Source organism: Melozone crissalis, unplaced genomic scaffold (assembly GCF_028551555.1).
Source record: "Melozone crissalis strain CALT ecotype California unplaced genomic scaffold, PUWL_Pcris_2 ptg000019l_1, whole genome shotgun sequence".
In the NCBI taxonomy this organism is placed as follows: Eukaryota; Metazoa; Chordata; class Aves; order Passeriformes; family Passerellidae; genus Melozone; species Melozone crissalis.
In genome coordinates, this window is record NW_026535797.1 from 10,982,511 (window position 1) to 10,999,641 (window position 17,131).

Here is a 17,131-nt window from a genome sequence, read left to right on the forward strand (position 1 = left end):
CTGCTTCTCTGTTGTGGAAAACAGAGGGATTTTATTAAGTGTGTGTTGTTTCTGTGTGCCTTCCTGATCACATGGTGACGTAGGTCTCTTGCCTGTCACAACCACAATTGTTATTTGTGTGTTGGAGCTATTTGTATGAACATCAGACACTTGTGCTGCTGTACTGCTTCAGCAGAGACCCTGAAAGCTGCAGCCTCCAGAGCAATGCTGCTCAGCACAATGCCTTTCAAACTTGTTTCATCCCATTGCTCACGCATCTTTGCTGAGGAAATGGATGGTAAAGGCATTCAGGGCAGGAAGGTTCAGGGCTTTGACTGTTTCATTACAGATAATTCACAGAGAAACTACCTCCTCTAATTTATTTTTTATCTTGATAAAGTGACAGCCAAAAATCTTTGACATTCCAGGTCTGCCTCAGTTCTCACTTTGCAAAGTCACTCCACTGGGAGTAGATTTTGGCTTGCTTTTAACTGCTTGCTGCTGCTGTGTGATGTTTGGATTAGGCTAATGTGTGGGGAAAGCTAATTTGTTCCTACACATCAGGCCACAGGCTACAATTCAGGCAATCTGAACTCATTCCTGAACCACACTCTGAGCTCCTTCTGCATGACCTTGAGCAAGAAACTTAAACTTTCTGATGCTTTATTCCATTCTGCCTCATACCCCCCATGCCTTGCATTTGTGTAGTGAATGCTCATGAATCCAGAGGACTCTCTCTTACCATGGGAACATACAAATGAAGTTTTGAATTTCCTAAAGGCTGCCATGGCTCTCTGTAGTGACAATGTTGATACATGGCTGTACAAGGCACACTGTGTCTTGGGTACATTTAATGAGCTTGGGGATCCTGCTGGGGGCACAGTGCCATTAACATTTCCCACCTCAGCACTATTGTTAGGTGCAATTCAGTATTCAACTCAGCTGAAGTTTCTGGAGATGAGCTTAGCATTAGGATTGTTTTGATTGTTGATGTACTGAAATTAAAGATGCAAAGCTAGTAGTAATTAAAAGCACAGTCTCTATTTTTTTTTATGGTATCCCACTGTGTTCCCGCTTTTGATATCACAAGTTTGTTAGCAATGATTACAGAAATATGAAACCTTCATCCTAACTTTCAATGCACATGCTGAATCACGGCTGTTTATCTTACTAGCAGCACTACACTCCTGTAATAACACACAAATAACACAGAATGTACCCTCCCTTGTACCGCTGTCATCTAAATTATAATTGCATTTTCTGATGAGGACAGGCTGGTTGGGAGAAATCAGAGCCTTTCATGCATTTTTAAATTCATTGTTGAAATTCCATGAAAATGTATGACAGTGGACCTTGCCTTCCTAATGACACACAGCACTACAGTCTTGTAATGCACTTCCAGTCACACAAGTTGAATTATTCTGCATAATCCTGAGAGGCTGTTATTGATTCCTGTGGGGCACAGAAGATCTAGTACTGTGAAAAGAGCTCATAGGTGAGTTGAGCTGCCACAACTGGCAGTCAGGATGAAGGATGTGATCAGTACAATTCACTATTTGGTATTGAAAAAGTATATGTGAAAAGTATCAAGCTATTTGCCCTGCTAAAAGGCACCTTTCTGTTCAGTTTCTGATTTGAAAAATTAAAACCATCTCTCTGAAAGCAAGGATTTGCACAGGAAAGCATGTTTTTAAGTTCTTGATCAAATTGGATCTGAGTATCTGGTAAAAATTAAGAATATACTTTAAACAGATCTAGATTAAATGTATGCCATGTGTAGATATTCAGTTCCAGTAAAAATATCTTTGATGAATGATTTCTTTTGGTGACAGGAAAATGCTGAAGAGGGAAAGGGGTTAATCTAAAAAAAGCACAATGAATTAATCCATGAAAACCCTCCAACAGCAGCTATATCTGTTTCTTGCAAAGGATAATTAAATCTATTGTCAACATCTCCAAGGAAGACACAGAAGTCAGTGCATAATTAAAGACTTAAAAATTAAATATGAAACATGGAACCAAAATTATAAATCTTGAGCTGTGTTTATTCCATTTTTAATATTTAGATACAAATACTCAAAGTCAATAAGGAAAATGCACTATTACAACTTCCAGGGCAAGATTACAGGGATGTGTTTAAGGTAATCCTGCTAGGTGGGTCTCACATTTCACATCCTCCAAAATATTGAGAGATGCATAAAAGTAATCAAAATATAAAAATATTACTGCAAACTTTATGGGATGTTTCTTGATATACCCTGAGGCAGGAAGCTTCCCAGAGCTTTTTGGTAATGTCCAGGTCTTGTGTGCGCTCAAGATGCAGGAAAAAGGTGCACTTGGCTTAGGAGGCAGGACCAGGAAGGAGGGAGAGAGGAATATTTTGTATATGCTTGAAAAAAACCTGGACATTTAATGAGAAAATACCTTAGAAAATAGTAAATTTCTGATTTTATATTTTAGTAACTAATGTTACTTACATTTTAGTAACTAATTACATTTTAGTAACTAATGTTGTCTGGGTAGGTAAAGGGTTTAATATGGGGCTTTGGCAAACTTGTTTTTAGTTTTGAGATCTTCTTTTCAGGCTAAAAGTTCTTAAGGCTCAGTATATGTTGAAGCCTTTGGCTGCACAAAAGCCTTTACCAAGATTGCAGAGAAAGGGGTTAATCTGAAGAAGACACAATTAATTAATCCATGAAAACACTCCAGCAGCAGCAGTGTCTGGCTCCTGCAAGTAATGCAGGGAGTTCTGCATCTGCCTAATTTGGGCTAAAAGCTTCAGAAAAATGCTATTGTGGAGGATTGAACTTGACAAAATAAAAAGGAGAAGCTGGGAAAAGCAACGGGAGGAGGTTTTGCAAGATGTATGGATTGACATCAAATTGTTGCAGAACAAAACTTCTCTTGGTAAAATAACCTCTTGCAAATGGCTCTGGAGGGATGCTGGAGACAAGAGATAGTGACAGCTGGGTTGGTTTAAATCAGGTGTGGGCTGGGTGGGAAATGTTTGGATTTAGGCTCATCTGCTTTCTCTTCCTGTCTTACTCTTCCTGTGCTCTTACCTGGCACAGATAAAATATTAGAACAAGTCAAAACACAGTCTCTCTGTTTTCCTGACTTTACTCTCCCACTTCCTAAGCTAGAATTTTTAATGTCAGATTTCCAAAATGTGCCATTTTCAGGGGAATGTTGCAGCCTGGATCTTACTGAGTGGAAAATGTGTTTCCAGTTCAAAGGGTTTTAAAACAGGAAAGGCCAAAACAAATTAAAAAAGACTGGGGGAACAGCAGCTGAACCTCTTCTCTAATTAGATTTTCAGTTGTTTCTATCAGCATCTTCTCTACCTAGGAATTGAAATCTAAATCTTGCATGCCTTAGAAATGGCTCCTTTCCCTGGCTACACCTGTAGGCAGCATGAGTTTCATGGCTATGGACAAAATGAAGACAAGAGGAGAAAAAGGTACATTAGAACACAAATTTTGACAGTTGCAGAAATTAGGTTTTCTGTCACCCTTTTCATCTTCTGCTGCTACCTCAGGTATGTGGAGGAATATTCTCTGACCTGAACCAAACTTCAGCTGCATGGCCTTGAATGTCCTCAGAGCTGCTAAATCCAGCAGGGTCGCTATGGTGGCACAGTTTTAACCATGTGAAAAGCTTTTCAAAGACATGTTCAAAGACATCATCTCCTTTTGAGTAAGAAAAGACAACTAAAACCCTAATAATGATGGACCTGGAGGAACTGGGAGATCATCAAAGGGCACTTCAGAGACCTCTGTATTTGGTCTGAGTCCTGCACTGGACTTGAGATAAGAATAGTCTTCCTCTGAAAGATGTTCAGAGGTCATGTGTGTTCACTTCTGGCTGTGGAAGCAAATCCCATTTGGTGGCTTCTGTTGGCTCAGTCAAACAGACATGAGTACCCAAAGCACTGCATCATGTTTGAATCTGCACATCTTTCTAATAACTCAACAAAGGACTCTGTTCTTCAGACCATTTCCCCTGCCACAGCTTCAGTTTGGGATTCTCCACAACAGAGCAACACAGTTATTTTTGTCTCATCTATTTGGAAGCAACAGAGCTTCCAGCAGGGTGCCAGGGCAGTGTAAAAACAACTTTAGTCTATTAAAAGAAAGCATCTGGGAAAATTTGTTGCTCTTGCCACCATCAGGTATGGCTCTGCTCTTTTTGCTTTCCATTCAGGCAAGCCTCCGCTATTTCTGCCTTCACAACAAGTTATAAAAAGACTGAGGGAACATGAGGAATATAAAAGTTCTGTTACAATTTCCTCTTATAGTCACATACATTCACATCTCTTTCTGGTGTGGATACCTGCCTGATGCCATCCATTCACTCAGGTAACTTTCATCCCAGAATGGAAATTAGGCATCCAGAGGACTGTCTCTTTGTCAAAGGAAAAAAGGGAGAAAAAAGGGAGAAAGAAAAGGAAGAGGAAACAAACCCAAAGTAAATGAAATGTCCTTTCAGCCAATTTTTGAAAGGTTATTAATGATCAGCTATTAATTTTCCATCATTCCAGGTAGTCCCCATTGCTTCAGTGCACCAGGCTGGGGAGTGCTCCACAGCAGTAGCCAGCAAATGTGAGCACAGGCAGCATGAGCACCATGCAGAGCCAGAGGGGGATTTCCTGGGGGGTGAGGATGTTCAAAGGTAAGGCAAGATGCTGCATCTCACATGAAAGGGAGGGATCTTCAGCAGCCATGGCTTTTGACAGGTCAGTGCAGGCTGTTCCTCTGGTACATCAGACCTCGTTACTGTTTTCTGGTTGGTCTCGCTCACCCCACTGATCCCATCTGTCAAAAGCAACACAGTCTGGTTTGATCCTTTCTCTTCCACCACAGGGAGACCTCCAGAGATCCCTCATCCAGGTGGATTTTGGAGATGGCATCGCTGTGTCATATGCCAACCTCAGCTCTACAGAGGATGGGATCAAGCACATCTACCAGAACGTGGGCATATTCCGGGTGACGGTGCTGGTGGAAAACAGCCTGGGCTCTGACAGCGCCGTTCTCTACCTGCATGTAACGTGTATGTATCTTCATACCCCCTGTTAGCTGCTGGTTTTCTTTTACAATTGTTACTTGGAGCTAGAGATGGTGTTTGTAAATTGGCAGCTGGGACCAGAGTGGTGGGAAATTATGAGTGCTCACCTGTCCTCCAGACAGACTGCTGATTCCAGAGTGAGAGGAAACATTGATTCATTAAGGTTGGAAAAGACCTCTAAAATTATTGAGTCTAATCAATAACTTTTGCTTTTTTAATCATGTTTTACCTCTAGTTTTGGATAGTCTAATTTGGGACACCTCAAAGGACTGTCCAGCCCTTTCTGAAATGCACTTTCATTATCAATCTTACACTTCCAGAACAACAAAGACACCCAGGGATCTTTAATGACTTTTAAAAGCTTTGAATTTTACCTTGTGCATGTTTTGTTCTCTAATGAAACACACCCACCTCTGGGATGGGAACCAGTGCTTTTCAGTGTTTCTGTTGTCATAGGAACCAAAATCTTTGTATTAAATAGTACTGCCAAAAAAAAATTATCCTCATGTTGCTTTTCTGCTATTCTTTTTAACCTTTTCATACTTCATATGTGTCTGATTTACAACTGAAATGTATCCCAAGTTCTTGGATCAAAGGAACATTGTATCCTTTCATATTTATTCTAGCACATGCTAATGAACCCAAAGGGTCAATCTATTTATCAAAATTTTGTAACATTCCTAACAGATTTTATTTGGGGCCATAATTTTCTTTATACAGTGGGGTTTTTTGTTTGTTATTTATGTTTTCACTGTGTGCCTCTGTGCCAGATTAACTGAGAAAAAAGGAAATTCCAAAACCTGAAATTATGTTTACAGAAATATTATTTACCATCTACCAAACTTACTCCACGTATTGTGTAGATGTTTTGGCACATTCCCTACACTTACCTCTAGTTTTGGGGTTCACACAGCATGAAAGCAGCTACCTTTTCACAGTAGGAGAGCAGCTCTTTAATGGAGAACCATTGTGTCAACAGATGGGGACAGTGGGAGGCAGGAGTGTGGGAGATGGGATTTTTATGAAGGAGGACTAGAGCAGGAGCAAATATCCACCTGAAGGTCCCCCTTCAAAAATACCTTTGGTTGGCAGGTGTCCACCCTTCCCTCACTCATAGTGTCTTTCTAGTCTGCAGCTGCTCTAAATCTTTCTCTTGAGACACTGAAGGCATAGGAACCATTTTGATTGTTTAAGCTGTACAAGAAATAAACAATATTTAGATTTGTTTGTGTGACTTAGCAGCTGATAGTGTACATTTCTGTATTTTACATAGATAATGTCAGCACAGGATTTAAACACTGAGTGATCATGCAGCCAGGCTCAGATTATGTGTCAGAGTCCCTGGAGAAGTGTCAGCTTTAAGGGATATGTCTCACCTTTCTCTACATGACAAGAATTAGGGACTGAAAAACAGGTTACAAATGACCATGGTGCCATTCAGACTAGCAAGAGACTTGCTGAGGCCAGGGATGTACAGTAGATCCAGCCCCTCCAGAGTCTAACAGCCTGATCCACAAAAGCTTCTAAATCCTATTTGAAAGCTTGCATTGTCACTCAGCCCTCTGCTGAATATTCTCCTTGGGGTGTTTGAGCTTGGCCTTTGGGGAGTTTTGAAAAATTACCTGTCCTTAAAATAGACATACATGCTGTATTGTAAGATCCACAGACAAGCATTGTGCAGCCTGAACATCCAGAGTTTTAGGAACAGCTACAAACTGGGTGATCCCTGGGTGCAGGGTTAATACATGAGTGTCTGCAGCCAGGTCTGGGCCTTCCAGCACCTTCCCTACCTGTGGCCAGCACTCTTCCTGCTGGAAAAAACTGCAGGCCCTGAACCTTGGTGCTTGTGGTCTCAAAGATAAAAGTAAAGCCTTCGTCCCATGCTCTCCTCATCCTGGTGCAGCCAGTGCACAGAAGCAGTGCCTTTCCTGCTTGCTCCAGGGATCCAGAAATGCAGGTTACTGTGAGGCAGGAGCATTTTGAGTTGGATGGACAATAGAAACTGTTGTATGTAAACTGCTCAAGCCAACAGCCTGTCTCTTAGCTGCCATGTCAAAATTTTCTCTTGGAAAGTTAGTTATGGATTTGCCTTGATGCTTCAGAACAACATCACCTGCGCAAGTGAGCCTTTTGAGAAGTTTCTGCCTTTCAGTTCTCTGGAGCTTGTACAGTACTTTTTCCCTGGGACATATGAAGGCCATAGCCTCCATAGCATGAAGCTCAGAAATTAATGTTCTTGAATCCTCTTCAAGCTTACTGGGACAAAGAGTCTCCTACCAGGAGGGCCTATCCAGAGTGAGCTATCCCCACCTGCTGGCCAGATACTAGCTCAGCTTTTCAGCCTCCTTGCCCCAGCTGTGCTGGAAAATGCTCAGGCAGAATTGGGTTGCTTGAGCCATTCTTTCATTTCCCTTCCTAGCCATTGTATGGGGAAGGTCCAAGGAGGTGCTGGGCACTCTCTGCCATGCAGGATCATCTGAGATCTGTTCAGAGCAGTGATGCAGTAATGTTGGAGAGGATCAGACTCTTCATGGCTCCATCATTACAGTTGTCACTGCATTTAGCTGGGGAAATAGCTGTTTTTCAGGTCTTAGGGTCTTGCTGAAAACAGGAACAGCATGGTGATGGAAATGGATCTGAGAAGGAGGATGCCATTAAAATCACAAGGGTGAAATTGTGGCATCTCATGAATTTCCAAGAGTGTTGACTTCTGTTTATAAAAGGCAAAACAAGCCATGGTCTCATGTATAGCAGGCTTTAGTTAATCTGATCATGGATAACTCTTAATTGGGCTGCTTCAGCTTAAGCACTGGCTGTGTCTACAACCCAGGGAAAGATGCATTTCAGTAATAAATCAGGAACACTGGTCCTTATTCTGGCATTCTGGGTCTACAACCCAGGGAAAGATGCATTTCAGTAATAAATCAGGAACACTGGTCCTTATTCTGGCATTGTTTATTCAGTCTGATTTGGGAGAGTTTTTTTCCTCGCTCTGCCTATTGTGTTATACAGGATGCTTTCTCCAGAGTATGGTGTTCATTTACGCTGAAAAGCAAGGTCTAAGTGGTGATTCATGCATGGGGTATATCCTGAAAGATCCTCCCTGGAAATACATCTAGGAATGCATCTCAACTCCATATGAACAATGCAAGGCTGTGCTTCTTATCACTGGGAGCTCACAGACAGAGAATGTGTAGATGTGGCCTTAATTTTTTTAAGGAACCCATGTCCTCATGTGACCTGAGGTGTCTTTATTTTTCTTTCCCTGTCACTCAGGACAATAGCTTTGTTCTCTTAGTGAACAGTCAGAACACATTTTTAAAATCATCTATAGAACAAGATTTAACAACAAAGGCCCATCTGCTTCCAGAAGATGGGAAATGTGTAACCCTGGGCATAATGTCACTTGTCGAATGAATTATGTTCTGTTTATACTGAAGAAATAAAAGAGTTTATTGATGAAAAGGAGGGAGTATAAGGTAACAATAAAATGCAGGCACTCAGTGAATAGCTGCCTTCAGAAAGAGTTTCTGCTGAAGTTCACCAAATCATAGCAGCTTTCCAGCAAAGATGCTTCACATCTGCTGAAGCCCTTTGTCCTGCACATTCTTATGTCTTCCCAGTGAAGGCCACACTAACACAACAGGGCTCTGTCCCTATTGTAAAAGTCATATAAGCTCCCGATTTCATGACATTCATGCAGTAGAGAGTACCAGGTTTTTCAGCTCCAGGTACAGGGGTGGATCCTGTTCTCTGAAGAACAGATTTAAGCTTTCCTCTCTAGAGGAAAACAAAGCCAAAACATTCTGCCATGTGCATTAGGGATTTGGGGAAGACTTTTCTTCCCTAAACCAATGGATGTCCCACCTAGGTTGACTTTTCAGATGGAGAGAGGACTCACCTGTTGATTCTGTTTCTGCAGGCCCCTTGGAACATGTTCACTTATCTCTGCCCTTTGTCACCACGAAGAACAAGGAGATCAATGCCACAGCAGTGCTGTGGCCAAGCCAAGTGGGAACACTCACTTATGTCTGGTGGTTTGGGAACAACACAGAGGTTTGTATTCCTGATGGACTGAGGCCAAAATAACCCTGGAGGAGCTCTCTGACAGCAGGGGGAGAGAGAGAGGGATCTAGCAATGCTTCTATGTAGTCACATATGCAAGAAAATTATAAACCAAATACCAAGATATTAATGGGCCTTGGAGGTAACGACATGGAAATGTAAGTAGTGCTTTGTGTTTGTGGCTATGACTTAGCTGCAGGCTTAATTGCTATTTCATGCAAGCTGTCAATAGCTTTCTTCCTTAATTCCATCCAAGGTGAACATAGTTAACCAAAATCTGGAAGAGTTTCTACTGTTTCTCTTCACCCTCCTTCCTTCAGTAACAAGAAGAAAAAAAAAAAAGTAGGGCTTTGGAAGATATTTTTAAGGAAACAATCTTTCAAGCTGAAGCTGTTTTTATAGCTAGAACTGACCTATGCTGAGCCCCAGCATCCTGTGCTAAACCACATGTGCAAAAGGACCTTATTATCATGTGCTACAGGTGGATGAAATGGTTCCCAACACACCTCCCTGCCCCAGGGCTCTGCTCAGATATGAGAGTATCATCATCACATTCTGCTGCCTTTGTGCTTGCAGTCTTGGTGAATCTGCACAGACATTAGAACTGTTACTTCACATATAATTGTGGCTAAAGTACCCAGAAACCCTAATTAGTTTCTGAGGGGAGAGATTGTCATGGATTTTGTAGAGCCAAGAGGGACCTTCATAATCACACATTGTTCTCTTTGTATAATGCAGACTGTAGAGTTTGATCAGTACCTTCTGCTTTATTTAACTTTGTGTGACCAGGGCAGGACCTGACTTCTTGTTGTTGTTGTTGTTGTTGTTTTGCATTAATAATTTTCCTCAGATGATGGAAAATGCACTGCTTGTCCTTCTGACCATCTCCTTCAACTATTTCCCCACAGCTAATTATTCTGAGCTTTGAACTCATGCACCGTGTTTGTAGTCTGAATTTATCTAGTCTGGGATTCAAGCTGTTGGATCTTGTTATGCCTTTTTGTGTAGATTAAAGAACTCTCTGTTCTATCAGCAATCATCTCCCCCTAGAGGTACTTACAGGCTGTGATTGTCAACTTTTAACCTTCTCTCTGATCTCCTAAGCTCCTAAGTGATCAGGGTTGGTCTAATTCTGTTCTCATTGAAGTGTGAGTTTTACTATAGACTACAATGGCAACAGTTTGACTTAATACGGGGTGCTTTGAAGATCTCATCCAGAGTTTATTAACAAGTGCAAAGAGAAGTTAAGGCAGAGTCTGCTGGAGGACACAACTCATTGATGAACTTGTTCACAGCTGAAGGGATCCCTGTCCTCTCAAGCCTCAGCAATTAACAAAAACGATGTGTCTCTATCTAAGGATAACATGGAACGGCAAATGTGAAATCTTAATTTGGCTGGTTTTGTGACAACCCCCTTGAGTCACCTTAAATAAAGCACTTAGAGTAGATTTAGGAAAGGAGGGTGCGACCTGAGCAGTGAGTGTTGCAGGATCTGGCCCCCTCTGGGGAGTGAGCAAAGGTGGGCATTTTAACAGGGGATCCAGAAAAACCAACATGCCAAGTGGAAAGGAAGCACTGGAATCTTACATAGCTCCTATGGAAATTACAGGTACCTTACTCTGAGCTTCAGGAGGGCATCCCTGTCTGGGATTTGTGTGCCCTCCCTAGGAAATTAGCTGCCATGTCACAGGGCCCCTCCTGAGTCTGAAATTTCCAGTCTGGAACTAACTCCTCAAACCATCCCAAATAGGTTAGAGAGCCAAACTCATTTTTGCTTTTCCTTTCCAGCCAAATTAACTGATTTTTTCCTTTTATGATGTATTTGCAGCCACTGATCACATTGGAAGGGAGCATCACATTCACATTTTCTGTGGAAGGTATGAACACCATCACTGTTCAGGTCTCAGCAGGAAACACCATTCTTCAGGACACAAAGACTATTGCAGTGTATGGTAAGTTCTTCCCCTTTTATTTCACACAGGATTCTCCATAGTCCACATTTAGAGAGCCAGGATAGCTGGCAGCAACAAGAGGTCTTTATTCCAGAATGCTTTGAGTGAGATTGTAAATTGAATTCCAGTGTTACCAGTCCAGTGTAGTATCTCTAAGGGCCACTGGTTGACATTAATGCAGACTGACATGATTGCAGCACATTGATCTCCTTCCCAGAGCCCTCTGCATGTGCTCCATCACTCTTTGATCATCCTACATGATTGTCAAAATGTTAGTTTATTTTGTAAGCTGGTTTTCCCCCTTCTTGGCCAGCAGAGGCCTCTTAACTCACACAAAAGCTGCTCAGCTTGAAAAATCAATGCTGTGTGCTGCAGTTCTGCACAGAAATCTGCACTGATTTGACATTGTTCTCATGTGTCAGAAGCAGTTAGGGCACACAAATACCATAGAGTGTAGATGGAGCCTAAAACCCACTGGGAATCCCAGTTTTAGCTGATAGTGATTAATGTGAGCAGCTCTGTTAACAGCAACAGAGATAAGGTACATTTTCCAACGCTTGTCCTCTCCCCATGTTTATCCCTGTTCCCTTCCAATTGGGATCTCTAAGGTTTGGGCACATCTGTGAGAGTCCAGTCACAGCTTCCTACACAGGGTGTGCCTGCTCCAGAAGTCAAATTGAAGGTAACATTTAATTTGCATTCCCAACACAGCTCCCTTTGCAGTGCTATTCATCCACTCAAGTGAGGACTGATCACTTTTTCCCTTCCAAGGCACTCAAGTGATGAATCTCCCAGATTCTCCACATCTCTCACTGAGTCTCTCAGGTGAACTGCTGGATTTCCTCACAGTCTGTGCACCATCTGCAAATTGATTAAGCAAAACATGAGTTGCACCAGGTTTTACAAGGTTCTGCTCCTTCATTTGGCACTAAGGCATTTCATACTGTACTCACCACTCTGCCATTGTATCTGCAGAGAAATTTCAGTCCCTGAGGTTATCATTCTCTCCAAACCTGGATGACTACAACCCAGATATCCCAGAGTGGAGAAGGGACATCAGCAGAGTAGTCAAGAGAGCTCTGGTGGAGGTAAGCTCTGTGCATAGCCTGTTTTACAAGGGTAAAACAGGCTATGGTTCCTAATTTGTCCCTTCATTAGGTCTGGATTTGCTGTTATCTTAAGATGTCTCTTTGTTTCCATCACCCAGAAATGCAGAATTGACAGTGTTTGAGGCCAACATCCTAAATTCTAGACAGATGAAATAATCCCATCCTGTGACAATCTGGTGCCCGGAGTCAGCTTTCAGTGTAAAGCAACGCTGTTCTAATGGAATTGCAAATATGCTGTAGAAAACTTGTGAAACCAAGAATTAAACAATTTTTGCTACATAGAAGAACACCACAGCAAGTACTTTAAGTCCTTCATATAGCATGAGTCTCACAGGGCAGGATTGGATGCTGGTTTTCTCTGAAGTTCCTTCTTTAACCATGGAACGCAATGTCACAAAAATATTCCAGTCTAGCTGAAGATTTGCATTTGAAATTGAGGATGTAAGAAGAGTTAGAAGAGATAGCTGGGGTTTCTCAGCTCAGTAGAAAAATTCCTCAGTGCAAGGAATTGTTTGAAATAGTGTTTCTGGTTTTTTTTTTTAAATAAAAATTCTCAGATTTTGAAAGGACAAAAGGCTTGTTGATGTTAGTAGCAAGCTTAAGTGTTATTTGTGGCATCATCTGTCCAAAAACTCTACAAAAACTGTACTAATCAGGTGCACAAAACTGTCTGGATTGTTTCTGAGATTTTTTTCTGAAATTTTGTTAAAAGACATGAGGAAAGGGAAAAAAAGAGCATTTTCCTGGAGCTTTATCTTCTGACGTATTTATGTCTGTATCAAGTGTTCAAGGATTCATTTGTCTTCAGGATGAATTTTCAGAATATAAAACATCTCAATAAAGCAAAACCAAACCATAAAAAAAGAAGAATTGTAAAACCACAGTACCAAGGCTACATTCCAAAAGCAGAGCAGTGAAAATACAGAGTCTTTTTGTTATTTGATTGAAAAAATAAAAATTGATAGCTAATTATCCATCTTTATATAGCTAAATGATTCACGTTAAACAAGCCTTTGTGAGAAGTTCCTGTAAAAATTAAAGATAAACCCAGTAGATTTCTACAGCAATTAAGTAAAAGGTATAAAAATGAGTCAAATAACTAAATAATTCAATAGGAAATTATAGCTGTGCTATAGAATTTTTATGAACTTTTATTAAAGTATTATATTCTTATTACAGAATACTATCCGAGCAGGATAAAATTCTGCCTGCAAAATTATAGTTCTGTACTAAAATCTGATCTTCACTCTGAGTAGGGATAATTTCATATTATCATAAAACATCCTATTTCTTGTTTTGATCATAATTATTTGCTTGCGTCATTGATTTTCTGATTCCTGTCTCCCACTTCTGAAAAAAAAAATAAATTGCTCCCAGCCTCTGAAAATGAAGGCAATACTGTGTCTTTCTTGACACCTTAAAGCAACCTGTTAGGCAAGCACAAATAATGTAAGCCCTGGCTTCACAGAATACTTGTAAAGAATGTAAGAAACCTTTCTATATTTATAAGGGTTTTTCCTATATCCACTTTACAAAACAAAGCAAAATAAAAAAAAGGGGGCAAAGACAGATGCTTTTCCTTGGTGTGTGGTGGAGGGGACTCCACAGGGTTTTCCCCACACTGTCAGCAGTCACACTTGGGTTATCCACAGGACAGGCTCAGAAAATGGTGATTTATGATCAGTTTTGCTGATCCTTTGTCCTGCATCCACCATTTCCTCCAATGAGCAACTCCTCCATGTCTTTGCTCCTGGAGTACCATGGAGAAGAATTCCTGAAGTTTGGGTCCAGTTAATGTCTGAGAGGTTTCCAAGTCCTTACTGCAGGGGAATCTCTGTGGTGCCTCTGTGATCTGTCCTTGTATCTGAAGGCACTTTTTTTCCACCACTTTAAAAGTGACTTGTTGCAGCGCCTGAGTGGGTCGCTGCTGGTGAGAGAGAGACGGTGAATTTTGTTTCTTGATTAGAAGGCTGGATTTATTGATATATGATATATAATACATTATAACTGTACTAAATAGAATAAAGAGAGAAGTTGCAGATGCTTGCTAAGCCAAGAATAGAAAAGAAAGAATTTAAAACAAAGTTGTGCCCAGGGACTCGGTCCCCTGGCTTGCTCTTGTGATTGGCCCTCAATTATAAACATACAAACATGAGCCAATCAAGGTGTCCCTGTTACATTCCACAGCAGCTGATAACAACTGTTTACATTTATCTTCTGGGGCCTCTGGCCTCCCAGAAAATGCAGAAATCTGAAAGAAAAGATTTCTATGAAAAAATGTCTGCAACAGTGACTGACTAAATTCAGCACTTGAAAACTTCAGGTTAAATCAAAACATTGAGATTTAAGTGCCTTTGGTGGATAATTCACAACAGAAGGGCAATGGAGGAAGATTCACCAAATTATATTTCTCCTTTCTTTGGCTAACAAAACTTCCCGAGGGCCAAAGTAGATCCTTTTCTGGATAATAACTCAGCAATCTGATTGTGTAGCATCAGCTGAAACATGAGATTGGAGATGACCCTGGTAGTAATACCTTTAGGGTACTTTTTTCTGAATTTTTTCTAATGTGTCAAAATTAGGGATATTAAAGTCCTAACTTAAAAATTTCAGCCAACAAGATGTACGAGATACACCATACATGGTGAAAGTACTGTGATGCTTTAATGAAGAGGCTCTCAGCATTCAGTGCCATCCACACTGCTGCTGTCTCCATTATTTCTCTGTATCAGGCTACAGGTATTTCCAGCAAGCACGTTCTGGTTGCAGTGCTCCCTGGCCTGCCCACGTCTGCTGAACTCTTCATTTTACCATATCAAGATGCCACAGGAGAAAAAAAAAGAACAGCAGCAAACCTAGAGCAGGTATCGTGTCCATTACTCGGAGGAGTGTGTGTTTATGCATTTCTGTGTCTGTGTGTATAAATGAGATATATATGTCTGTATCTATATGGGATTTGTGTATGGTTAAAACAGACAATTATGGTAGGAATGCAGCTGATTCATTGGGGTGCATGTTGCATCCTCTTTAGGGGTTTTTTTATGTTTCTGTTTTTTTTGGGGGGGTTGGTTGCTTGCTTTGGACAAGTTTTTTTGTTTGTGTTTTTTTTTATCCCGTATTGGAAACAGGCTTTGGAGCTGTCTTTAGGAGTTTAGATTCCCATTTATGTTCCCTTAGAAGTCCTGTTTACTACATGGAAGCAGGAAGAAGGAAGGAAGGATTTAGGGGATGGCTCCTGCCAACAGGAACTCTGGAGCAGAGTTTATGACCCTGTCAAGAGTTCAGAAAGCACTGGAGGACAGAGCTGGGTGGTAAACCTGGGCAGTTCATTAGTTTAAGGCACAGGGATGGGATTGGACAATCTGCCTGCCTTCTTCATGGTGCTGGAAGTGGGGCTGAGCCACCATGGATTGTTTCCTCAGTGAACAGCTGAAATAGGTTATGATGACTGAAGGACTCTGTCTCTCTGCAGACCCAAAAGGTCCTGCCAACCAGATGGGCCTAGCAAGATTGTAATTAAAAGATAAAACACTGTACTGAGCAAAAATCCTGAAATTACATAGAATTATAGAGTTGTTAAGTTGGAAAACATCTCTAATGCCATCAAGTTCAGTTGATAACCTAACACTGCCATGTGCACCACTGAACTGTGTTCTCTTGTTCCATAGCTCCTTTGCTGTCTCTCAGCTTATTAGTTCAGATTCCAGGGGCAAAGATAACTTTGGCCCTGAGAGAAGCACCACTGTAGCTCTGTCTTCCATACTCCATGTCCATGCCTCAAGCCATGTTAACTTAGCTGTGAGCCTCACACCTCCAGGTCCCTCGTATTCTGAAGCTTTCCCTTGCTCAGCATTTCTAGCTGTCATTCCTTCTTTTGACAAATGACATTCTTAAATTTTCACCACCCATGTGATAAACAAAAAATAATGGAGATTTACTGCTCTGCAAAATCTTTCCTTCCTTTTCTCCTTCATTTCCCCTTCTCCTCACTTCCTTCATAAATTGGCAAGGAAGCCAGTCCATAAACTTTCAAATTTACATCTGACCCAGCTCCCTTCGGGCACTCAGCAGCTTCTCTTTCTCCCTCTTTTTATGCCTCTCTTCTTCTCTCCTGTAAAAACAGAGTCTTTGTGACTGTGGAGAAAGGAAGCCCTGGCAGTGCTCTCATGGCCCTTTTTATGGACAGGAAGAAATGTCATTTTCAGTGTAACTCCATCAACATCTCTGGCGTCCTGCAGGGTCCAAATGGTAACCTTTGGGAGAGAGAGAAGCGGTTTGCCATTTGCAGACAGTTTTTTTTTTCTTTGAAAAAAACCCAGGATGGTTAGAATGTTTTTCTTTCTGGTCTGCGGGTGCTGCATTCCTCTCCCTAGTAACTCTAGAAGAAAATGGTGGGGTTTTCTGTGAGAACTGCCCAAGGGCCACAAAGGGAGTCGCTGCCCTCTGCTCTGAAGCATATTCTGATTCTGCTCATGTTTTGTCATCTGTTTTGCCTGTGATCCTTCTCTATACCTTGCCCAAAGTGTCTCAGAGCTCATTCCACAGCCTCTCCCCGTGCTTGAAGTTGCTGGGATGAGTATTGGGAGCAGATGTTTTTGATGGCTGCAGCTTAAGAAGCTTAAGTTGCTTCTGAGGTACTTCTAATGCATTTGCTCTTTTCTGGTAGGAGTAGAAGTCTGTTTTGTAGTCATGGGCAAGGAATAAGCTATTCAAAGGCACGTATGTGAGCTTGCCAGTTTGCAGGTGCAGACCCAAAGGAGTCACAGTTCTGAATTATGTTTTCTAATTTAGAAGAGAAACTTCCAAGTGTGCAGGGAACAAAATGGGAATAGTTTACACAAGTACTGCAATGGAAAAAGGTTCCTTAAGGAAGCACTTCATTACAGAGGTTGCTTTCTTCATCACCTGAGCTAGACCACTGCTCTGCCATGGGTAACCATGAGGGGTGCATGTGGTTTCATG

The 17,131-nt window shown here is 41.4% G+C and overlaps 1 protein-coding gene across 3 annotated transcripts in view; it reads left to right on the top strand.

Annotated features, from left to right (window-relative positions):
• The window catches only part of LOC128937636 (VPS10 domain-containing receptor SorCS1), a 256,431-nt gene that overhangs the window by 225,129 nt on the left and 14,171 nt on the right, over nt 1–17,131 (top strand). For all 3 annotated transcript variants that reach the window (XM_054277425.1, XM_054277427.1, XM_054277426.1), the window contains exons 19-23: nt 4,842–5,028; nt 8,966–9,099; nt 10,937–11,060; nt 12,036–12,148; nt 14,902–15,033. In XM_054277425.1, coding sequence (XP_054133400.1) covers nt 4,842–5,028; nt 8,966–9,099; nt 10,937–11,060; nt 12,036–12,148; nt 14,902–15,033 — 690 coding nt within the window. The remainder of the gene's footprint in view (nt 1–4,841; nt 5,029–8,965; nt 9,100–10,936; nt 11,061–12,035; nt 12,149–14,901; nt 15,034–17,131) is intronic.